We start from the raw sequence: 24,394 nt of genomic DNA, 5'->3' as shown, positions 1-24,394 counted from the left end.
GAAGCTGTGGGCCCAGGACTGCCGGGCGGCCATGTTGGTTTCCGAGGCATGGTGGGATCTGTGGACCCGGGGCCGCCGGGCGGCCATATTGGTTCATGGGGAATGGCGAGAGCTCTGGGCCTGGGGTGCCGCTGGCCATGTTGGTTCCAAGGGCATTTCGACAGCTGTGGCCCAGGGTTTCCTGGTGACCATCTTGGTTCCCAGGGCATGGCGGGAGCTGTGGGCCTGGTGCTGTTGCCGGCCATGTTGTTTCCTGGAGCATGTCGGGAGCTGTGGGCCCCAGGCTACCGGTCAGCCATGTTGGTTCCCAGGGCATGGCGGGAGCTGTGGGCCCGGGGCTGCCAGGCGTCCATGTTGATTCCCAGGCTATGGAGGGATCTGTGGTCCCGGAGATGCCATGCGGCCCTGTTGGTTCTCGGGGCATGGCGGGATCTGTGGTCCCAAGGCTGACGTGCGGCGTGTTTGTTCCCGGTTCATTGCAGGATCTGTGGGCCCAAGGCTGCTGGGCGGCCATGTTGGTTTCCAGGGCATGGCAGGAGCTGTGGGCTCAGGGCTGCCTGGCGGGCATGTTGGTTCCCAGGGCATTTCAGCAGCTGTGGACCCGGAGCTTCTACCAGCCATGTTGGTTCCCCGGGTCATGGCAGGATCTGTGGGCTCAGGGCTACTGGGCGGCCATGTTGGTTTTCAGGGCATGGCGGGAGCTGTGGGTCTGGCGCTGCCGCCGGCCATGATGCAGTTCGGGTCATGACGGAAGCTGTGGTCTCAGGGCTCCCACCGGCCATGTTGATTCCCGGGGCATGGCGGGAGCTCTGGGCCCGGGGCTCCCGCCGGCCATGCTGGTTCCCGGGGCATTGCAGGAGCTGATGACCCGGGGCTGCTGACGTCCATGTTGGTTCCCGGTGCATGGCGGCAGCTGTGGACCCGGGGCTGCCAGGCAGCCATGGTTTTTTTTAGGGCATGCCCGGATTCTTTTTCCTGGGGCTGCCATCGGCCATGTTAGTTCCCGTAGCATGGTGGGAGCATTGGGCCCCGGGACTACTGTCGGTCATGTTGGTTCCCGGGCCATGGTAAGAGCTGTGGAACCAGGGCTTCCAGGCGGCCATGTTTGTTCCCGGGGCATGGTGGGATAATTGGACCCGGGTCTGTGTGGCAGACATGTTGGTTCTCGTAGCATGCCGAGAGATGTGGTCTCGCATCTGCTGCCGGCCATGTTGGTTCCTGGGTCACGTCGGTAGCTGTGGGCCCAGGGCTGCCAGGCGGCCCTGTCAGTTCCCGGGGCATGACGGGAGCTTTGGTTCCACGGCTGCCGTCGGCCATGTTGGTTCCCAGGGCATGGCGGGAGCTGTGGGCCCAGGGCTGCTGCCAGCTGTGTTGGTTCCCGGGGCATGGCGGAAGCTGTGGGCCTGGTGCTGCCAGGCGGCCATGTTGGTTCCCAGGGCATGGCGGGAGCTGTGGGCCTGGGGCTGCTATGCGGCCATGTTGGTTTTTGGGGCATAGTGGGAACGGTGAGCCCAGGGCTGCCACACGGCCATGTTGGTTCCCGAGCCATGGCAAGAGCTGTGGACCCAGGGCTGCCAGGCGGACATGTTGGTTCTTTGAGCATGCGGAGATCTGTGGGCCCAGGGCTGCCAAGCCACCATGTTGGTTCTCAGGTCATGGCAGGAGTTCTCGGCGTGAAGCTGCCGGTCGGCCATGTTGGTTCCCGGGGCATGGCGGAAGCTCTGGGCTCGGGGGTGTCGTTGGCCATGTTGGTTCATGGGGCATGGCAGGAGCTGTAAGTCTCGCGCTGTCGCCAGCCATGTTGGTTCCCAGGGCATGGCGGAAGCTGTGGGCCCAGGACTGCCGGGCGGCCATGTTGGTTTCCGAGGCATGGTGGGATCTGTGGATCCGGGGCCGCCGGGCGGCCATATTGGTTCATGGGGAATGGTGAGAGCTCTGGGCCTGGGGTGCCGCTGGCCATGTTGGTTCCAAGGGCATTTCGACAGCTGTGGCCCAGGGTTTCCTGGTGACCATCTTGGTTCCCAGGGCATGGCGGGAGCTGTGGGCCTGGTGCTGTTGCCGGCCATGTTGTTTCCTGGAGCATGTCGGGAGCTGTGGGCCCCAGGCTACCGGTCAGCCATGTTGGTTCCCAGGGCATGGCGGGAGCTGTGGGCCCGGGGCTGCCAGGCGTCCATGTTGATTCCCAGGCTATGGAGGGATCTGTGGTCCCGGAGATGCCATGCGGCCCTGTTGGTTCTCGGGGCATGGCGGGATCTGTGGTCCCAAGGCTGACGTGCGGCGTGTTTGTTCCCGGTTCATTGCAGGATCTGTGGGCCCAAGGCTGCTGGGCGGCCATGTTGGTTTCCAGGGCATGGCGGGAGCTGTGGGCCCGTGGTTGCCCCCAGCCATGTTGGTCCTTGGGGCATGTTGGGAGCTGTGGGCCTGAGGCTACTGGGCCGCCATTTTGGTTCCCGGGGCATGGGAGGAGCCGTGAGCCCAGAACTGCCGAAAGACTTGTTGGTTCCTGGGGCATGGCAGGAGCTGTATGCTCAGGGCTCCCGCCGGTCATGTTGGTTTCCAGGGCATGGTGGGAGCCGTGGGCTGGGGTTTCTTGCCAGCCACTTTGGTTCCCAGGGCATGGCGAACTCTGTGGTCCCGAGGCAGACGAACTGCCATGTAGTTTCCCAGGTAATGGCGGGAGCTGTGGGCCTGGTGCTGCCGTCGGCCATGTTGGTTCCCGGGGCATGGCGGGAGCTGTGGGCCCGGGGCTGCAAGCAGCCGCTCAGGTTCCTGGGCCATGGCGGGAGCTGTGGTCTCCGGGTGTGCCTGAGGGCCATGTTGGTTCCCAGGGCATGGCTGTAGCTGTGGGCCCGGGGCTGCCAGTTGGCCATGTTGGTTCCCGGGGCATGGCGGGAGCTCTGGGCCCAAGGCTCCTGCCCACCACGTTGGTTCTCAGGTCATGGCGGGAGCTGTGGGCCTGGGGCTCCCGGTCGGACACGTTGGTTCCCAGGGCATGGCGGGAGCTGTGGGCCCTGGGGCAGTCGGGTGTCCATGTTAATTCCCGGGGCGTGGCGGGAGGTGTGGGCTTGGGACTGCACCGGCCATGTTGGTTCCCGGGGCATGGCGGGAGCTGTGGGCCCGGGTCTGCTGCCATCCATGTTGGTTTCCGGGGATGGTTCAGCTGTGGGCCCGAGTCTGCCGCCCGCCATGTTGATTCCCTGTGCAAGGCGGGAGCTGTGGGCTTGGGACTGCACCGGCCATGTTGGTTCCCGGGGCATGGCACGACCTGTGCGCCCAAGTCTACTGCTGGACATGTTGGTTCCCGGGACAAGGCAGGAGCTGTGGGCCTGGGGCTGCCCCCGGCCATGTTGGTCCCTGGGGCATGGCGGGAGCAGTGGGCCTGGCTGTGCCGTCGGGCATATAGCTGTGAGTTTGTTGCTGCCGCTGACCATTTTGGTTCTTGGGACATGGAGGGAGCTGTGGGACTGGGACTGCCAGGCTTCCATGTTGGGACAGAAGGGCATGGCGGGAGCTGTGGGCCAGGTGCTGCCAACGGCCATGTTGGTTCCCAGGGTCATGGAGGAACCTGTGGGCCTGGGGCTGCTAAGCGGCCATGGTTGTTCCCTAGGCATGGTGGGAGATTTGATCCTGGGGCTGCCGCCGGCCATGTTTGTTCCCGGGGCATGGCGGAAGCTTTTGGCCCGGGTCTGACGCCATCCTTGTTGGTTCCCGGGGCATGGCCGAAGCTGTGGGCCCGGGGATGCTGGGCGGCCATGTTGGTTCCAGGGGCATGGCGGGAGCTGTTGATCCGGGGCTGCTGAACGGACATGTTGATTCCTGGGCCATGGCGGGACCTGTGAGCCCGAGGCTGCTGAGTGGCCATGTTGGTTCCCGGGGCATGTCGGGAGATTTGGTCATGGGGCTGCCTCCAGCCATGTTTGTTCCCAGGGGTATGGCGGGTGCTTTTGGCCCGGGCCTGACGTCAGCCATGTTGGTTCCCGGGGCATAGCGGTAGCTGTGGGCTCGGGGATGCTGGGCGGCCATGTTGGTTCCCGGGGCATGGCAGGAGCTGTGGGTATGGGTCTGCTGCCGACCATATTGATTCTCGGGACATGGCGGGATCTGTGTGCCCGGGGCTGCTGGGCGGCCATGTTGGTTGCCAGGCCATGGCGGGAGCAGTGGGACTGGGGATGCTGGGCGGCCATTTTTGTTCCCGGTGCATTGCGGGAGCTGTGGGACTGGGACTACCAGGCGGCCATGTTGGGACAGGGGGCATGGCGGGAGCTGTGGGCCAGGTGCTGCCAACGGCCATGTTTGTTCCAGGGGTATGGCGGGAGTTTTGGGCCAAGGACTACCGGGCGCACATGTTAGTTCCCGGGGCATGGCCGGAGTTGTGGGCCCGAGGCTGCTAAGCGACCATGTTGGTTCCCGAGGCACGGTGGGAGATTTGGTCCTGGGGCTGCCTGCGGCCATGTTGGTTCCCGGGCCATGGCGGGAGCTTTTGGCCGAGGCGTGCCGCCAGCCATGTTGGTTCTTGGGGCATTGCAGGAGCTGTGGGCCCGAGGGTGCCGGGCGGCCATGTTGGTTGCCCGGGCATGGCGGGACCTGTGGCCCCGAAGCTGCTGAGAGGCCATGTTGGTTCCAGGGGAATGGTGGGAGCTGTGGGCCCGGGGCTGCCGGGCGGCAATGTTGGTTCCCGGGTCATGGCGGTACATGTGGACCGAGAGCTGCTGAGAGGCCATGTTGGTTCCCAGGGTACGCAGGTGCTGTGGGCCTGGGTCTGCCGGGCGGCCATGTTGGTTCTCGGGGCATGGCGAGAGCTGCAGGCCTAGGGCTCCCGGGCGACCATGTTGGTTCCCGGGGCATGGTGGGACCTGTGGGCCTGGGTCTGCCGGGCGGCCATGTTGTTTCCTGGGGTATGGCAGGAGATTTTGGCCCCGGCCTGACGCCAGCCATGTTGGTTTCCGGGGCATGGCGGGAGCTGTGGGCCCGGGTCTGCCGCCGGCCATGTTGGTTCCCTGGGCATGGCGGGAGCTGTGGGCCCGGGGCTTCCCGCGGCCATGTTTGATTCCAGTGCGTGGTGGGACCTGTGGGCCTGGGTCTGCCAGGGTGCCGTGGTTTTCCCAGGACGTGGTAAGAGCTGTAGGCCTAGGGCTGCCGGGCGGCCATGTTGGTTCCCAGGCCATGGCGGGAGCTGTGGGCCCAGGGCTGCTTGGCGACCATGTTGGTTCCCGATGCATGGCGGGAGATATGGGCCTGGGGCTGCCGGGCGGCCATGTTGATTGTCGGTGCATGGCAGGAGCTGTGGGCCCGGAGGTGCCAGGCGGACATGATTGTTCCCAGGACATTGCAAGAACCCTGGGCCCGGGGCTCCCGACAACCATGTTGGTTCCCCGGGCAAGGCGAGAGCTGTGGCCCCAGGGCTGTCTGTTGGCCATCTTGATTCCCGGGCCATGGCGAGAGCTGTGGGGCCGGGGCTGCTGGGCGGCCATGTGGGTTCCTGGGGCATGGCGGGTGCTGTGGGACTGGGATTACCAGGCGGCCATGTTGGAACAGGGGGCATGGCGGGAGCTGTGGGCCAGGTGCTGCCAACAGCCATGTTTGTTCCCAGGGTATGGCGGGAGTTTTGGGTCCATGGCTGCCGGGCGGCCATGTTGGTTCCCGGGGCATGGAGGATGCAGTGGTCCCTGGGCTGCCGGGTGGCCATGTTGGTTCCCAGGGCATGGCGGATGCAGTGGGCCCGGGGCTGCCGGGCGGCCATGTTGGTTCCCGGGGCATTGCAGGATCTGTGGGCCTGGGGCTGCCAGGCAGCCATGGTTTTCCCGGGACATGGTAAGAGCTGTAGGTCTGGGGCTGCAGGGCGGCCATTTTGATTCCCAGGGCATGGCGGGAGCTGTGGGGCCGGGGCTGCTGGGCGGCCATGTTGGTTCTCAGGGCATGGCGGAAGCTGTGGGCCCGGGGCTGCTGGGCGGCCATGTTGGTTTCCGGGGCATGGTAGGAGCTGCGGGCCTGGGGTTGCTGTCGGCCATGTTGGTTATCGGGGCATGGTGGGAGCTGTGGGCCCAGTGCTGCCGGGTGGCCGTATTGGTTCCAGGGGCATGGTGTGACCTGTGGGCCCGGGGCTGTCGGGCGACCATGTTGGTTCCTGGGTCATGGCGGGAGCTTTGGTCCCTGGTCTGCTGCCGGCCATGTTGGTTCCCCGGGCATGACGGGAGCTGTGGGACTGGGACTGCCGGACGGCCATGTTTGTTCTCAGGGTATGGTGGGAGTTTTGGGCCCAAAGCTGCTGGGCGGCCATGTTGGTTCCCAGGGCACGCGGGTGCTGTGGGCCCGGGGCTGCCAGGCGGCCATGTTGGTTCCCGGGGCATGGCGGGAGCTTTTGGGCCGGGCCTGCCGCCAGGCATGTTGTTTTGCGGATCATGGCAGGAGCTGTGGGCCCGTGGCTGCTGGGCGGCCATGTTGGTTCCCCGGGCATGGTGAGAACTGTGGGCCCCGGGGTGCTGGGCGGCCATGTTGGTTCATGGGTCATGGAGGGAGCTTTTGGCTCGGGCCTGCCGTCAGCCATGTTGCTTCCCGGGCCATGGCGGGAGGTTTGGGCCCGGGTCTGCAGCCGCCCATGATGGTTCCCCGGGCATGGCGGGATCTGTGGGCCCGGGGCTGCCGGGCGTCCATGTTGGTTTCCAGGGCATGGCGGGACCTGTGGGCCTGGGTCTGCCAGGCATCCCTGGTTTTCCGGGGACATGGTAAGAGCTGTGGTCCTGGGGCTGCCAGGAAGCCATGTTGGTTCCCGGGGCATGGCGGGAGCTGTGGGACTGGGACTACCGGGCGGCCAATTTGGGACAGGGGGATCGCAGGAGCTGTGGTCCCGGGGCTGCCGTGCAGCCATGTTGGTTCTCAGGGCATGGCAGGAGCTGTCTGTCCGGAGCTGCAGGGCGGCCATTTTGGTTCCCTGTGCATGGCGGGAGCTGTGGGCCCGGGCTGCAGGGCGGCCATGTTGGTTCCTGGGTCATGGCGGGATCTGTGGGCCCGGGCTGCAGGGCGGCCATGTTGGTTCCTGGGTCATGGCGGGATCTGTGGGCCCGGGCTGCTGGGCGGCCATGTTGGATTCTGGCGCATGGAGGGCGCTATGGGCCTTGGGCTGCCGGGCGGCCGTGTTGTTTCAGGGTGCATGGCGAGAGCTGTGGTATGGGGCTGCTGTCAGCCATATTGGTCCCCGAGGTATGGCGGGAGCTGTGAACCCGGGGCTGCCGGGCGGACATGTTTGTTTCCAGGGCATAGCAAGAACCCTGGGCCCGGGGCTCCCGACAACCATGTTGGTTCCCCGGGCAAGGCGAGAGCTGTGGGCCCGGGGCTGCTGGGCGGCCATGTTGGTTCCCGGGGCATGGTGGGAGATTTGGTCCTGGGGCTGTCGCCGGCCATGTTGGTTCCCGGGGACTGGCGGGAGCTTTTGGCCCAGGCCTGACGCCACCCATGTTGGTTCCCGGGGCATAGCGGGAGCTGTGGGCCCGGGTCTGCCGCCGGCCATGTTGGTTCCCTGGCATGGCGGGAGCTTTTGTCCCGGGGCTGCCGGGCGGCCATGTTGGTTCTAGGAGCATGGCGGGAGCTGTGGGCCTAGGGTTGCCAGGCGGCCATGATGGTTTCCTGTGCATGGCTGGAGCTGTTGGCCTGGGGTTGCCGTCAGCCATGTTGGTTATCGGGGCATGGTGGGAGCTGTGGGCCTGGGGCTGCCGGGCGGCCATGTTGATTACCCAGGCATGGTGGGAGCTGTGGGCCCGGGGCTGCCGGGCGGCCATGTTGGTTCCTGGGTCATGGCGGGACATGTGGTCCCGGGGCTCCTGGCCGGCCATGTTGGTTCCCGGGACACGGTGGGAGATTTTGTTCTGGACCTGCCTCCGGCCATGTTGGTTCCCAGGTCAAGGCGGTGGCTTTTGAACCGGGCCTGACGCCAGCCATGTTGCTTCCCTGGGCATGGCTGGGGATGTGGGCCCGGGGATGCTGTGCGGCCATGTAGGTTCCCGGGGCATGGCGGGAGCTGTGGGCCCGGGTCTGCCTCTGGCCATGTTGGTTCTCCTGGCATGGCGGGAGCTGTGGGCTCCGGGCTGAGGTGCGGCCATGTTGGTTTTCAGGGCATGGCGGGAGCTGTGGGGCCGGGGCTGCTGGGCGGCCATGTTGGTTCCCGGGGCATGGCGGGAGCTGTGGGCCCGGAACAGTTGCCGGCCATGTTGGTTCTCGGAGCATGGCAGGAGCTGTGGGGCCAGGGCTGCTGGGCGGCCATGTTGGGACAGGGGCATGGCGGGAGCTGTGGGCCAGGTGCTGCCAACAACCATGTTTGTTCTCAGCCTATGGCGGGAGTTTTGGGCCCGGGGCTGCCGGGCGGTCATGTTGGTTCCCAGGGCACGCGGGTGCTGTGGGCCCGGGGCTACCGGGCGGCCATGTTGGTTCCCGGGTCATGGCGGGAGCTGTGGGCCCGGGGCTGCCGTCGGCCATGTTGGTTCCCGGGGCATGGTGAGAGATTTTGGCTCGGGGTACCGGGCGGCCATGTTGGTTCCTGGGTTAGGGCGGGACAGGTGAGCCCAGATCTGCTGAGCGGCCATGTTGGTTCCCGGGGCATGGCGGGAGCTGTGGGCTCGGGGCTGCTGTCGGCCATGTTGGTTTCCCAGGGTATGGAGGGAGTTTTGGGCCCGGGGCTGCTGGGCGGCCATGTTGGTTCCCGGGTTATGGCGGAAGCTGTGGGTCAGTGGCTGCCGGGCGGCCATGTTGGTTCCCCGGGCATGGCTGGACCTGTGGACCCGGGGCTGTCGGGCGGCCATGTTAGTTCCCCGGGCATGGCGGGACCTATGGGCCTGGGTCTGCCAGGTAGCCATGGTTTTCCCAGGATATGGTAAGAGCTGTAGGCGGGCGCTGCTGGGCGGCTATGTTGGTTCCCTGGTCATGGCGGGACACGTGGGCCCGGAGCTGCTGAGCGGCCATGTTGGTTACTGGGGCATGGTGGGAGATTTGGTCGTGGGGCTGTCGCCGTCCATGTTGGTTCCCAAGGCATGGCGGGATCTTTTGGCGCGGGCCTGACGCCAGCCATGTTGGTTCCAGGAACAAGGCAGGAGCTGTGGGGCCAGGGCTGCTGGGCGGCCATGTTGGTTACCAAGGCATGGCGTGAGTTGTGGACCCGTGGCTGCCGTGCGGCCATCTTGGTTCTCAGGGCATGGCGGGAGCTGTGGGCCCGGGGCTGCTGGGCGGCCATGTTGGTTTCCGGGGCATGGTGGGAGCTGCGGGCCTGGGGTTGCCGTCGGCCATGTTGGTTATCGGGGCATGGTGGGAGCTGTGGGCCCGGTGCTGCCGGGCGGCCGTATTGGTTCCAGGGGCATGGTGTGACCTGTGGGCCCGGGGCTGTCGGGCGACCATGTTGGTTTCTGGGTCATGGCGGGAGCTTTGGTCCCTGGTCTGCCGCCGGCCATGTTGGTTCCCCGGGCATGACGGGAGCTGTGGGACTGGGACTGCCGGACGGCCATGTTTGTTCTCAGGGTATGGTGGGAGTTTTGGGCCCAAAGCTGCCGGGCGGCCATGTTGGTTCCCAGGGCACGCGGGTGCTGTGGGCCCGGGGCTGCCAGGCGGCCATGTTGGTTTCCAGGGCATGGCGGGACCCGTGGGCCTGGGTCTGCCAGGCATCCCTGGTTTTCCGGGGACATGGTAAGAGCTGTTGTCCAGGGGCTGCCAGGAAGCCATGTTGGTTCCCGGGGCATGGCTGGAGCTGTGGGACTGGGACTACCGGGCGGCCAATCTGGGACAGGGGGATCGCAGGAGCTGTGGTCCCGGGGCTGCCGTGCAGCCATGTTGGTTCTCAGGGCATGGCAGGAGCTGTCTGTCCGGAGCTGCAGGGCGGCCATTTTGGTTCCCTGTGCATGGCGGGAGCTGTGGGCCCGGGCTGCAGGGCAGCCATGTTGGTTCCTGGGTCATGGCGGGATCTGTGGGCCTGGGCTGCAGGGCGGCCATGTTGGATTCTGGCGCATGGAGGGAGCTATGGGCCTTGGGCTGCCGGGCGGCCGTGTTGTTTCAGGGTGCATGGCGAGAGCTGTGGTATGGGGCTGCTGTCAGCCATATTGGTCCCCGAGGTATGGCGGGAGCTGTGAACCCCGGGCTGCCGGGCGGACATGTTTGTTTCCAGGGCATAGCAAGAACCCTGGGCCCGGGGCTCCCGACAACCATGTTGGTTCCCCGGGCAAGGCGAGAGCTGTGGGCCCGGGGCTGCTGGGCGGCCATGTTGGTTCCCGGGGCATGGTGGGAGATTTGGTCCTGGGGCTGTCGCCGGCCATGTTGGTTCCCGGGGACTGGCGGGAGCTTTTGGCCCAGGCCTGACGCCACCCATGTTGGTTCCCGGGGCATAGCGGGAGCTGTGGGCCCGGGTCTGCCGCCGGCCATGTTGGTTCCCTGGCATGGCGGGAGCTTTTGTCCCGGGGCTGCCAGGCGACCATGTTGGTTCTAGGAGCATGGCGGGAGCTGTGGGACTGGGACTGCTGGGCGCCCATGTTGGGACAGGGGGCATCGTGGGTTCTGTGGTCCCGGGGCTGCTGGGCGGCCATGTTGGTTCCCCGGGCATGGCAGGAGCTGTGGGCCAGGGTCTGCCGCTGGCCATATTGGTTCCCCAGGCATGGCAGGATCTGTGGGCCCGGGGCCGCCGGGCGGCCATTTTGATTTCCAGGCCATGGCGGGAGCTGTGTGCCCGGGGCTGCTGGGCGGCCATGTTGGTTGCCAGGCCATGGCGGGAGCAGTGGGACTGGGGATGCTGGGCGGCCATTTTTGTTCCCGGTGCATTGCGGGAGCTGTGGGACTGGGACTACCAGGCGGCCATGTTGGGACAGGGGGCATGGCGGGAGCTGTGGGCCAGGTGCTGCCAACGGCCATGTTTGTTCCAGGGGTATGGCGGGAGTTTTGGGCCAAGGACTACCGGGCGCACATGTTAGTTCCCGGGGCATGGCCGGAGTTGTGGGCCCGAGGCTGCTAAGCGACCATGTTGGTTCCCGAGGCACGGTGGGAGATTTGGTCCTGGGGCTGCCTGCGGCCATGTTGGTTCCCGGGCCATGGCGGGAGCTTTTGGCCGAGGCGTGCCACCAGCCATGTTGGTTCTTGGGGCATTGCAGGAGCTGTGGGCCCGAGGGTGCCGGGCGGCCATGTTGGTTGCCCGGGCATGGCGGGACCTGTGGCCCCGAAGCTGCTGAGAGGCCATGTTGGTTCCAGGGGAATGGTGGGAGCTGTGGGCCCGGGGCTGCCGGGCGGCAATGTTGGTTCCCGGGTCATGGCGGTACATGTGGACCGAGAGCTGCTGAGAGGCCATGTTGGTTCCCAGGGTACGCAGGTGCTGTGGGCCTGGGTCTGCCGGGCGGCCATGTTGGTTCTCGGGGCATGGCGAGAGCTGCAGGCCTAGGGCTCCCGGGCGACCATGTTGGTTCCCGGGGCATGGTGGGACCTGTGGGCCTGGGTCTGCCGGGCGGCCATGTTGTTTCCTGGGGTATGGCAGGAGATTTTGGCCCCGGCCTGACGCCAGCCATGTTGGTTCCCGGGGCATGGCGGGAGCTGTGGGCCCGGGTCTGCCGCCGGCCATGTTGGTTCCCTGGGCATGGCGGGAGCTGTGGGCCCGGGGCTTCCCGCGGCCATGTTTGATTCCAGTGCGTGGTGGGACCTGTGGGCCTGGGTCTGCCAGGTTGCCGTGGTTTTCCCAGGACGTGGTAAGAGCTGTAGGCCTAGGGCTGCCGGGCGGCCATGTTGGTTCCCAGGCCATGGCGGGAGCTGTGGGCCCAGGGCTGCTTGGCGACCATGTTGGTTCCCGATGCATGGCGGGAGATATGGGCCTGGGGCTGCCGGGCGGCCATGTTGATTGTCGGTGCATGGCAGGAGCTGTGGGCCCGGAGGTGCCAGGCGGACATGATTGTTCCCAGGGCATTGCAAGAACCCTGGGCCCGGGGCTCCCGACAACCATGTTGGTTCCCCGGGCAAGGCGAGAGCTGTGGCCCCAGGGCTGTCTGTTGGCCATCTTGATTCCCGGGCCATGGCGAGAGCTGTGGGGCCGGGGCTGCTGGGCGGCCATGTGGGTTCCTGGGGCATGGCGGGTGCTGTGGGACTGGGATTACCAGGCGGCCATGTTGGAACAGGGGGCATGGCGGGAGCTGTGGGCCAGGTGCTGCCAACAGCCATGTTTGTTCCCAGGGTATGGCGGGAGTTTTGGGTCCATGGCTGCCGGGCGGCCATGTTGGTTCCCGGGGCATGGAGGATGCAGTGGTCCCTGGGCTGCCGGGTGGCCATGTTGGTTCCCAGGGCATGGCGGATGCAGTGGGCCCGGGGCTGCCAGGCAGCCATGGTTTTCCCGGGACATGGTAAGAGCTGTAGGTCTGGGGCTGCAGGGCGGCCATTTTGATTCCCAGGGCATGGCGGGAGCTGTGGGGCCGGGGCTGCTGGGCGGCCATGTTGGTTTCCGGGGCATGGTAGGAGCTGCGGGCCTGGGGTTGCTGTCGGCCATGTTGGTTATCGGGGCATGGTGGGAGCTGTGGGCCAGGTGCTGCCGGGTGGCCGTATTTGTTCCAGGGGCATGGTGTGACCTGTGGGCCCGGGGCTGTCGGGCGACCATGTTGGTTCCTGGGTCATGGCGGGAGCTTTGGTCCCTGGTCTGCCGCCGGCCATGTTGGTTCCCCGGGCATGACGGGAGCTGTGGGACTGGGACTGCCGGACGGCCATGTTTGTTCTCAGGGTATGGTGGGAGTTTTGGGCCCAAAGCTGCCGGGCGGCCATGTTGGTTCCCAGGGCACGCGGGTGCTGTGGGCCCGGGGCTGCCAGGCGGCCATGTTGGTTCCCGGGGCATGGCGGGAGCTTTTGGGCCGGGCCTGCCGCCAGGCATGTTGTTTTGCGGATCATGGCAGGAGCTGTGGGCCCGTGGCTGCTGGGCGGCCATGTTGGTTCCCCGGGCATGGTGAGAACTGTGGGCCCCGGGGTGCTGGGCGGCCATGTTGGTTCATGGGTCATGGAGGGAGCTTTTGGCTCGGGCCTGCCGTCAGCCATGTTGCTTCCCGGGCCATGGCGGGAGGTTTGGGCCCGGGTCTGCAGCCGCCCATGATGGTTCCCCGGGCATGGCGGGATCTGTGGGCCCGGGGCTGCCGGGCGTCCATGTTGGTTTCCAGGGCATGGCGGGACCTGTGGGCCTGGGTCTGCCAGGCATCCCTGGTTTTCCGGGGACATGGTAAGAGCTGTGGTCCTGGGGCTGCCAGGAAGCCATGTTGGTTCCCGGGGCATGGCGGGAGCTGTGGGACTGGGACTACCGGGCGGCCAATTTGGGACAGGGGGATCGCAGGAGCTGTGGTCCCGGGGCTGCCGTGCAGCCATGTTGGTTCTCAGGGCATGGCAGGAGCTGTCTGTCCGGAGCTGCAGGGCGGCCATTTTGGTTCCCTGTGCATGGCGGGAGCTGTGGGCCCGGGCTGCAGGGCGGCCATGTTGGTTCCTGGGTCATGGCGGGATCTGTGGGCCCGGGCTGCAGGGCGGCCATGTTGGTTCCTGGGTCATGGCGGGATCTGTGGGCCTGGGCTGCTGGGCGGCCATGTTGGATTCTGGCGCATGGAGGGCGCTATGGGCCTTGGGCTGCCGGGCGGCCGTGTTGTTTCAGGGTGCATGGCGAGAGCTGTGGTATGGGGCTGCTGTCAGCCATATTGGTCCCCGAGGTATGGCGGGAGCTGTGAACCCGGGGCTGCCGGGCGGACATGTTTGTTTCCAGGGCATAGCAAGAACCCTGGGCCCGGGGCTCCCGACAACCATGTTGGTTCCCCGGGCAAGGCGAGAGCTGTGGGCCCGGGGCTGCTGGGCGGCCATGTTGGTTCCCGGGGCATGGTGGGAGATTTGGTCCTGGGGCTGTCGCCGGCCATGTTGGTTCCCGGGGACTGGCGGGAGCTTTTGGCCCAGGCCTGACGCCACCCATGTTGGTTCCCGGGGCATAGCGGGAGCTGTGGGCCCGGGTCTGCCGCCGGCCATGTTGGTTCCCTGGCATGGCGGGAGCTTTTGTCCCGGGGCTGCCGGGCGGCCATGTTGGTTCTAGGAGCATGGCGGGAGCTGTGGGCCTAGGGTTGCCAGGCGGCCATGATGGTTTCCTGTGCATGGCTGGAGCTGTTGGCCTGGGGTTGCCGTCAGCCATGTTGGTTATCGGGGCATGGTGGGAGCTGTGGGCCTGGGGCTGCCGGGCGGCCATGTTGATTACCCAGGCATGGTGGGAGCTGTGGGCCCGGGGCTGCCGGGCGGCCATGTTGGTTCCTGGGTCATGGCGGGACATGTGGTCCCGGGGCTCCTGGCCGGCCATGTTGGTTCCCGGGACACGGTGGGAGATTTTGTTCTGGACCTGCCTCCGGCCATGTTGGTTCCCAGGTCAAGGCGGTGGCTTTTGAACCGGGCCTGACGCCAGCCATGTTGCTTCCCTGGGCATGGCTGGAGATGTGGGCCCGGGGATGCTGTGCGGCCATGTAGGTTCCCGGGGCATGGCGGGAGCTGTGGGCCCGGGTCTGCCTCTGGCCATGTTGGTTCTCCTGGCATGGCGGGAGCTGTGGGCTCCGGGCTGAGGTGCGGCCATGTTGGTTTTCAGGGCATGGCGGGAGCAGTGGGGCCGGGGCTGCTGGGCGGCCATGTTGGTTCCCGGGGCATGGCGGGAGCTGTGGGCTCGGGGCTGCCGTCGGCCATGTTGGTTTCCCAGGGTATGGAGGGAGTTTTGGGCCCGGGGCTGCTGGGCGGCCATGTTGGTTCCCGGGTTATGGCGGAAGCTGTGGGTCAGTGGCTGCCGGGCGGCCATGTTGGTTCCCCGGGCATGGCTGGACCTGTGGACCCGGGGCTGTCGGGCGGCCATGTTAGTTCCCCGGGCATGGCGGGACCTATGGGCCTGGGTCTGCCAGGTAGCCATGGTTTTCCCAGGATATGGTAAGAGCTGTAGGCGGGCGCTGCTGGGCGGCTATGTTGGTTCCCTGGTCATGGCGGGACACGTGGGCCCGGAGCTGCTGAGCGGCCATGTTGGTTACTGGGGCATGGTGGGAGATTTGGTCGTGGGGCTGTCGCCGTCCATGTTGGTTCCCAAGGCATGGCGGGATCTTTTGGCGCGGGCCTGACGCCAGCCATGTTGGTTCCAGGAACAAGGCAGGAGCTGTGGGGCCAGGGCTGCTGGGCGGCCATGTTGGTTACCAAGGCATGGCGTGAGTTGTGGACCCGTGGCTGCCGTGCGGCCATCTTGGTTCTCAGGGCATGGCGGGAGCTGTGGGCCCGGGGCTGCTGGGCGGCCATGTTGGTTTCCGGGGCATGGTGGGAGCTGCGGGCCTGGGGTTGCCGTCGGCCATGTTGGTTATCGGGGCATGGTGGGAGCTGTGGGCCCGGTGCTGCCGGGCGGCCGTATTGGTTCCAGGGGCATGGTGTGACCTGTGGGCCCGGGGCTGTCGGGCGACCATGTTGGTTTCTGGGTCATGGCGGGAGCTTTGGTCCCTGGTCTGCCGCCGGCCATGTTGGTTCCCCGGGCATGACGGGAGCTGTGGGACTGGGACTGCCGGACGGCCATGTTTGTTCTCAGGGTATGGTGGGAGTTTTGGGCCCAAAGCTGCCGGGCGGCCATGTTGGTTCCCAGGGCACGCGGGTGCTGTGGGCCCGGGGCTGCCAGGCGGCCATGTTGGTTCCCGGGGCATGGCGGGAGCTTTTGGGTCGGGCCTGCCGCCAGGCATGTTGTTTTGCGGATCATGGCAGGAGCTGTGGGCCCGTGGCTGCTGGGCGGCCATGTTGGTTCCCCGGGCATGGTGAGAACTGTGGGCCCCGGGGTGCTGGGCGGCCATGTTGGTTCATGGGTCATGGAGGGAGCTTTTGGCTCGGGCCTGCCGTCAGCCATGTTGCTTCCCGGGCCATGGCGGGAGGTTTGGGCCCGGGTCTGCAGCCGCCCATGATGGTTCCCCGGGCATGGCGAGATCTGTGGGCCAGGGGCTGCCGGGCGTCCATGTTGGTTTCCAGGGCATGGCGGGACCTGTGGGCCTGGGTCTGCCAGGCATCCCTGGTTTTCCGGGGACATGGTAAGAGCTGTGGTCCAGGGGCTGCCAGGAAGCCATGTTGGTTCCCGGGGCATGGCGGGAGCTGTGGGACTGGGACTACCGGGCGGCCAATTTGGGACAGGGGGATCGCAGGAGCTGTGGTCCCGGGGCTGCCGTGCAGCCATGTTGGTTCTCAGGGCATGGCAGGAGCTGTCTGTCCGGAGCTGCAGGGCGGCCATTTTGGTTCCCTGTGCATGGCGGGAGCTGTGGGCCCGGGCTGCAGGGCGGCCATGTTGGTTCCTGGGTCATGGCGTGATCTGTGGTCCCGGGGCTGCCGTGCAGCCATGTTGGTTCTCAGGGCATGGCAGGAGCTGTCTGTCCGGAGCTGCAGGGCGGCCATTTTGGTTCCCTGTGCATGGCGGGAGCTGTGGGCCCGGGCTGCAGGGTGGCCATGTTGGTTCCTGGGTCATGGCGGGATCTGTGGGCCCGGGCTGCAGGGCGGCCATGTTGGTTCCTGGGTCATGGCGGGATCTGTGGGCCTGGGCTGCTGGGCGGCCATGTTGGATTCTGGCGCATGGAGGGAGCTATGGGCCTTGGGCTGCTGGGCGGCCATGTTGGTTCCCCGGGCATGGCAGGAGCTGTGGGCCAGGGTCTGCCGCTGGCCATATTGGTTCCCCAGGCATGGCAGGATCTGTGGGCCCGGGGCTGCCGGACGGCCATTTTGATTTCCAGGCCATGGCGGGAGCTGTGAGCCCGGGGCTGCTGGGCGGCCATGTTGGTTCCCGGGGCATGGTCGGAGTTGTGGGCCTGGGGCTGCCGGGCGGCCATGTTGGTTCCCGGGTCGTGGCGGGACCTGTGGGCCCGGGGCTGTTGAGCGGCCATGTTGGTTCCCGGGGCATGGCGGGAGCTGTGGGCTCGAGGCTGCCGACGGCCATGGTGGTTCCCGGGGCATCGTGGGTTCTGTGGGCCCGGGGCAGCCGTGCGGTCGTGTTAGTTCCCGGGGCATGGCCAGAGTTGTGGGCTTTAGGCTGCTGGGCGGCCATGTTGGTTCCCGGGTCATGGCGGGACATGTGGACGCGGGGCTGCTGAGCGGCCATGTTGTTTCCCGGGGCACGGTGGGAGATTTTGTCCTGGACCTGCCTCCGGAGATAGTGGTTCCCGGGGCATGGCGGGAGCTTTTGGCCCTGGGATGCTGTGCGGCCATGTTGTTTCCCTGGGCATGACGGGAGCTGTGGGACTGGGACCAGCCATGTTGGTTGCCCGGGCATGGCAGGAGCTGTGGGCCCGGGGCTGATGGGCGGCCATGTTGGTTCCCCGCACATGGCGGTAGCTCTGGGCTTGGGGCTGCCACTGGTCATGTTGGTTTCAAGGGCATGGCGGGACCTCTGGGCCTGGGTCTGCCAGGCAGCCATGGTTTTCCCGGTACATGGTAAGAGCTGTTGGTCCGGGAGTGCTGAGCGGCCGTGTTGATTCCCAAGCCATGGCGGTAGCTGTGGGCCCGGAACAGTTGCCGGCCATGTTGGTTCTCGGAGCATGGCAGGAGCTGTGGGGCCAGGGCTGCTGGGCGGCCATGTTGGGACAGGGGCATGGCGGGAGCTGTGGGCCAGGTGCTGCCAACAACCATGTTTGTTCTCAGCCTATGGCGGGAGTTTTGGGCCCAGGGCTGCCGGGCGGTCATGTTGGTTCCCAGGGCACGCGGGTGCTGTGGGCCCGGGGCTACCGGGCGGCCATGTTGGTTCCCGGGTCATGGCGGGAGCTGTGGGCCCGGGGCTGCCGTCGGCCATGTTGGTTCCCGGGGCATGGTGAGAGATTTTGGCTCGGGGTACCGGGCGGCCATGTTCGTTCATGGGTTAGGGCGGGACAGGTGAGCCCAGATCTGCTGAGCGGCCATGTTGGTTCCCGGGGCATGGCGGGAGCTGTGGGCTCGGGGCTGCTGTCGGCCATGTTGGTTTCCCAGGGTATGGAGGGAGTTTTGGGCCCGGGGCTGCTGGGCGGCCATGTTGGTTCCCGGGTTATGGCGGAAGCTGTGGGTCAGTGGCTGCCGGGCGGCCATGTTGGTTCCCCGGGCATGGCTGGACCTGTGGACCCGGGGCTGCCGGGCGGCCATGTTAGTTCCCCGGGCATGGCGGGACCTATGGGCCTGGGTCTGCCAGGTAGCCATGGTTTTCCCAGGATATGGTAAGAGCTGTAGGCGGGCGCTGCTGGGCGGCTATGTTGGTTCCCTGGTCATGGCGGGACACGTGGGCCCGGAGCTGCTGAGCGGCCATGTTGGTTACTGGGGCATGGTGGGAGATTTGGTCGTGGGGCTGTCGCCGTCCATGTTGGTTCCCAAGGCATGGCGGGATCTTTTGGCGCGGGCCTGACGCCAGCCATGTTGGTTCCAGGAACAAGGCAGGAGCTGTGGGGCCAGGGCTGCTGGGCGGCCATGTTGGTTACCAAGGCATGGCGTGAGTTGTGGACCCGTGGCTGCCGTGCGGCCATCTTGGTTCTCAGGGCATGGCGGGAGCTGTGGGCCCGGGGCTGCTGGGCGGCCATGTTGGTTTCCGGGGCATGGTGGGAGCTGCGGGCCTGGGGTTGCCGTCGGCCATGTTGGTTATCGGGGCATGGTGGGAGCTGTGGGCCCGGTGCTGCCGGGCGGCCGTATTGGTTCCAGGGGCATGGTGTGACCTGTGGGCCCGGGGCTGTCGGGCGACCATGTTGGTTTCTGGGTCATGGCGGGAGCTTTGGTCCCTGGTCTGCCGCCGGCCATGTTGGTTCCCCGGGCATGACGGGAGCTGTGGGACTGGGACTGCCGGACGGCCATGTTTGTTCTCAGGGTATGGTGGGAGTTTTGGGCCCAAAGCTGCCGGGCGGCCATGTTGGTTCCCAGGGCACGCGGGTGCTGTGGGCCCGGGGCTGCCAGGCGGCCATGTTGGTTTCCAGGGCATGGCGGGACCCGTGGGCCTGGGTCTGCCAGGCATCCCTGGTTTTCCGGGGACATGGTAAGAGCTGTTGTCCAGGGGCTGCCAGGAAGCCATGTTGGTTCCCGGGGCATGGCTGGAGCTGTGGGACTGGGACTACCGGGCGGCCAATCTGGGACAGGGGGATCGCAGGAGCTGTGGTCCCGGGGCTGCCGTGCAGCCATGTTGGTTCTCAGGGCATGGCAGGAGCTGTCTGTCCGGAGCTGCAGGGCGGCCATTTTGGTTCCCTGTGCATGGCGGGAGCTGTGGGCCCGGGCTGCAGGGCAGCCATGTTGGTTCCTGGGTCATGGCGGGATCTGTGGGCCTGGGCTGCAGGGCGGCCATGTTGGATTCTGGCGCATGGAGGGAGCTATGGGCCTTGGGCTGCCGGGCGGCCGTGTTGTTTCAGGGTGCATGGCGAGAGCTGTGGTATGGGGCTGCTGTCAGCCATATTGGTCCCCGAGGTATGGCGGGAGCTGTGAACCCCGGGCTGCCGGGCGGACATGTTTGTTTCCAGGGCATAGCAAGAACCCTGGGCCCGGGGCTCCCGACAACCATGTTGGTTCCCCGGGCAAGGCGAGAGCTGTGGGCCCGGGGCTGCTGGGCGGCCATGTTGGTTCCCGGGGCATGGTGGGAGATTTGGTCCTGGGGCTGTCGCCGGCCATGTTGGTTCCCGGGGACTGGCGGGAGCTTTTGGCCCAGGCCTGACGCCACCCATGTTGGTTCCCGGGGCATAGCGGGAGCTGTGGGCCCGGGTCTGCCGCCGGCCATGTTGGTTCCCTGGCATGGCGGGAGCTTTTGTCCCGGGGCTGCCGGGCGGCCATGTTGGTTCTAGGAACATGGCGGGAGCTGTGGGACTGGGACTGCTGGGCGCCCATGTTGGGACAGGGGGCATCGTGGGTTCTGTGGTCCCGGGGCTGCTGGGCGGCCATGTTGGTTCCCCGGGCATGGCAGGAGCTGTGGGCCAGGGTCTGCCGCTGGCCATATTGGTTCCCCAGGCATGGCAGGATCTGTGGGCCCGGGGCTGCCGGGCGGCCATTTTGATTTCCAGGCCATGGCGGGAGCTGTGGGCCCGGGGCTGCTGGGCGGCCATGTTGGTTCCCGGGGCATGGTCGGAGTTGTGGGCCTGGGGCTGCCGGGCGGCCATGTTGGTTCCCGGGTCGTGGCGGGACCTGTGGGCCCGGGGCTGCTGAGCGGCCATGTTGGTTCCCGGGGCATGGCGGGAGCTGTGGGCTCGAGGCTGCCGACGGCCATGGTGGTTCCCGGGGCATCGTGGGTTCTGTGGGCCCGGGGCAGCCGTGCGGTCGTGTTGGTTCCCGGGGCATGGTGAAAACTGTGGGCCCGGGGCTGCCGGGCGGCCATGTTGGTTCCCGGGGCATGGCCAGAGTTGTGGGCTTTGGGCTGCCGGGCGGCCATGTTTGTTCCCGGGTCATGGCGGGACATGTGGGCGCGGGGCTGCTGAGCGGCCATGTTGTTTCCCGGGGCACGGTGGGAGATTTTGTCCTGGACCTGCCTCCGGAGATAGTGGTTCCCGGGGCATGGCGGGAGCTTTTGGCCCGGGACTGCCGCCAGGCATGTTGGTTCCTGGGGCATGGTGGGAGATTTTGGCCCTGGGATGCTGTGCGGCCATGTTGTTTCCCTGGGCATGACGGGAGCTGTGGGCCCGGGTCTGTCACCAGCCATGTTGGTTGCCCGGGCATGGCAGGACCTCTGGGCCTGGGTCTGCCAGGCAGCCATGCTTTTCCCGGTACATGGTAAGAGCTGTTGGTCCGGGAGTGCTGAGCGGCCGTGTTGATTCCCAAGCCATGGCGGTAGCTGTGGGCCCGGAACAGTTGCCGGCCATGTTGGTTCTCGGAGCATGGCAGGAGCTGTGGGGCCAGGGCTGCTGAGCGGCCATGTTGGGACAGGGGCATGGCGGGAGCTGTGGGCTCGGGGCTGCCGTCGGCCATGTTGGTTTCCCAGGGTATGGAGGGAGTTTTGGGCCCGGGGCTGCCGGGCGGCCATGTTGGTTCCCCATCTATGGCGGGACCTGTGGGTCCGGGGCTGCCTCCGGCCATGTTGTTTTCCAGGGCATGGCGGGATCTGTGTTCCTGGGTCTGCCAGGCAGCCCTGGTTTTCCTGGGACATGGAAAGAGCTGTAGGCCTGGGGCTGCCTGGCGGCCATGTTGATTCCTGGACCATGGCGGGAGCTGTGGGCCCGAGGCTGCTGGGCGGCCATGTTGGTTCCCGGAGAATGGCAAGAGCTGTTGGCCCGTGGCTGCGTGCGGCCATGTTGGTTCCCGGGTCATGGCGGGAGCTGCGGGACTGGGATTGCCGGGCGGCCATGTTGGGACAGGGGGCATGGCGGGAGCTGTTGGCTAGGTGCTGCCAACGGTCATGTTTGTTCCCAGGGTATGGCGGGAGTTTTGGGCCCAGGGCTGCCGGGCGGCCACGATGGTTCCCAGGGCACGCGGGTGCTGTGGGCCTGGGGCTGCCGGGCGGCCATGTTGGTTCCCGGGGTATGGCGGGACTTGTGGGCCCGGGGCAGCTGAGCGGTCATGTTGGTTCCCGGGACATGGTGGGAGATATTGTCCTGGAGCTGCCTACAGCCGTGTTGGTTTCCGGGGCATGGCGGGAGCCGTGGGCCCGGGGATGCTGGTCGGCCATGTTGATTCTCGGTTCATGGCGTGTGTTGTCGGCCTGGGGCTGCCGCTGGCAATACTGGTTCGCAGGGCATGGCGGGAGCTGTGGGCCCCGGGCTGTTGGGCGGCCATGTTGGTTCCCAGGACATGGCAGGAGCTGTAGGCTTAGGGCTGCCGGGCGGCCATGTTGGTTCGTGGGGCATGGCGGGAGCTGTGGGCCCCGGGCTGTTGGGCGGCCATGTTGGTTCCCAGGACATGGCAGGAGCTGTAGGCCTGGGGCTGCCGGGCAGCCATGTTGGTTCCCGGGTCATGGCGGGAGCTGTTGGTCCGGGGCTGCTGGGCGGCCTTGTTGGTTCCTGGGGCATGGCGGGAGCTGTGCAACTGGGACTGCCGGGCGGCAATGTTGGGACAGGGGGCATGGCGGGAGCTGAGGGCCAGGTGCTGCCAACGGCCATTTTTCTTCCCAGGGTATGGAGGGAGTTTTGGGCCCAGGGCTGCCGGGCGGCCATGTTGGTTCCCGGGGCATGGCGGAAGCTGTGGGCCAGGGGCTGCCGGGCAGAAATGTTGGTTCCTGGGGCATTGCAAGATCTGTAGGCTTAGGGCTGCCGGGCGGCCATGTTGGTTCGTGGGGCATGCAGCGACCTGTGGGCCCGGGGCTGCTTGGTGGCCATGTTGGTTCCCAGGACATGGCGAGAGCTGTGGGCCTGGGGGTGCCATCGGCCATTTTGGTTCCCGGGGCATGGCGGGAGCTGTGGGCCCCGGAGCTGCTGAGCGGCCATTTTGGTTGCCAGGGCATGGTGGGACATCTGATCGTTGGGCTGCTAGCGGCCATGTTGGTTCCCGGGGCATGGAGGGAGCTTTTGGCCCGGGACTGACGCCAGGCATGTTGGTTCCCGGGGCATGGCGGGAGCTGTGGGGCCGGGGCTGCTGGGCGGCCATGTTGGTTTCCAGGGCATGGCGGGACCTGTGGGCCTGGGGCTGCCAGGCAGCCCTGGTTTTCCCGGGACATGGTAAGAGCTGTATGCCTGGGGCTGCCGGGCGGCCATGTTGGTTCCCGGGGCATGGCGAGAGCTGTGGTGCCGGGCCTGCTGGGTGGCCATGTTGGTTCCCGGGGCATGGTAAGATCTGCGGGCTCTGGGCTTCCGTGAGGCCATGTTGGTTCTCAGGGCATGGCGGGAGCTGTAGGCCTGGGGCTGCCGGGCAGCCATGTTGGTTCCCGGGTCATGGCGGGAGCTGTTGGTCCGGGGCTGCTGGGTGGCCTTGTTGGTTCCTGGGGCATGGCGGGAGCTGTGCAACTGGGACTGCCGGGCGGCAATGTTGGGACAGGGGGCATGGCGGGAGCTGAGGGCCAGGTGCTGCCAACGGCCATTTTTCTTCCCAGGGTATGGAGGGAGTTTTGGGCCCAGGGCTGCCGGGCGGCCATGTTGGTTCCCGGGGCATGGCGGAAGCTGTGGGCCAGGGGCTGCCGGGCAGAAATGTTGGTTCCTGGGGCATGGCAAGATCTGTAGGCCTAGGGCTGCCGGGCGGCCATGTTTGTTTCCGGGGCATGGCGGGAGCTGTGGGCCTGGGGCTGCTGGGCGGCCATGTTTGTTCCCGGGTCATGGCGGGAGCTGTGGGCTCAAGGCTCCCGAGCGGCCATGTTGGTTCCCTGGGCATGGCGGGAGCTGTGGGCTTGGGTCTGCCGGGCAGCCATGGTTTTCCCGGGACATGGTAAGAGCTGTAGGTGTGGGGCTGCCGAGCAGCCATGGTGGTTCCCCGGGCATGGTGGGAGCTGTGGGCCCGGGACTGCCGGGCGGCCATGTTGGTTCCCCGGGCATGGCGGGACCTGTGGCTCTGGGACTGCCAGGCAGCCATGCTTTTCCCGGGACATGGTAAAAGCTGTGATCCTGGGGCTGCCGGGCGGCCGTGTTGATTCTCGGGGCATGGCGGGAGATGTGGGCCCGGGGCTGTCGGGCGACCGTGTTGGTTTCTGGGGCATGGAGGGACATGTGGGCCCGGAGTTGATCAGCAGCCATGTTGGTTCCCGGGGCATAGCGGGAGCTGTGGGTCGGGGATGCTGGGCGGCCATGTTGGTTCCCAAGGCATGGCGGGAGCTGTGGACCCGGGTCTTCCGCCGGCCATGTTGTTTCCCCGGGCATGGCAGGACCTGCGGGCCTGGGTCTGCCAGGCAGCCATGGGTTTCCAGGACATGGTAAGAGCTGTAGGCCTGGGGCTGCCGGGCGGCCATGTTGGTTCCCGGGGCATGGCGGAAGCTGTGGGCCAGGGGCTGACGGGCGGTCATGTTGGTTCCTGGGGCATGGCAAGATGTGTAGGCCTAGGGCTGCCGGGCGGCCATGTTGATTCCTGGGGCATGGCGAGATCTCTAGGCCTAGGGCTGCAGGGCGGCCATGTTTGTTCCGGGGTCATAGTGGGTGCTGTGGGCCTGGGGATGCCGGGCGGCCATGTTAGTTCCCGGAGCATGGCCGGAGTTGTGGGCCTGGAGCTGCCGGGCGGCCATTTTGGTTCCCGGGGCATGGTGGGAGCTGTGGGCCTGGGGCTGCCGGGCAGCCGTGGTTTTCCTGGGACATGGGAAGAGCTGTAGGCCTGGGGCTGCCGGGGGGCAATGTTGATTCCCGGGCCATGGCGGGATCTCTGGGGCTGTTGCTGCTGGGGGGCCATGTTGGTTCCCGGGGCAGGGCGGGAGCTCTGGTCCCGGTGTTCCCGTGCGGCCATGTTGGTTCTCAGGGCATGGCGGGAGCTGTGGGCCCGGGGTTGTCGGGCATCCGTGTTCGTTGCTATGGCATGTTGGGAGCTGTGGGCCAGGTGCTGCCAACGGCCATGATGGTTCCCAGGTTATGGCAGG

At 66.8% G+C, this 24,394-nt stretch overlaps 1 protein-coding gene across 1 annotated transcript in view; it reads left to right on the top strand.

Moving 5' to 3' along the window:
• The first annotated feature begins 3,769 nt into the window (after window positions 1–3,769).
• Window positions 3,770–24,394, top strand: part of LOC142362686 (MAP kinase-interacting serine/threonine-protein kinase 2-like) — a 170,452-nt gene continuing 149,827 nt past the window's right edge. The window contains 2 exon segments of the mRNA XM_075432461.1: window positions 3,770–3,929; window positions 4,303–4,345. Coding sequence (XP_075288576.1) covers window positions 3,770–3,929; window positions 4,303–4,345 — 203 coding nt within the window.

This window comes from Opisthocomus hoazin, chromosome 11, assembly GCF_030867145.1.
Source record: "Opisthocomus hoazin isolate bOpiHoa1 chromosome 11, bOpiHoa1.hap1, whole genome shotgun sequence".
NCBI classification, from domain to species: domain Eukaryota; kingdom Metazoa; phylum Chordata; class Aves; order Opisthocomiformes; family Opisthocomidae; genus Opisthocomus; species Opisthocomus hoazin.
This window is presented reverse-complemented; position numbering and strand designations above follow the sequence as displayed.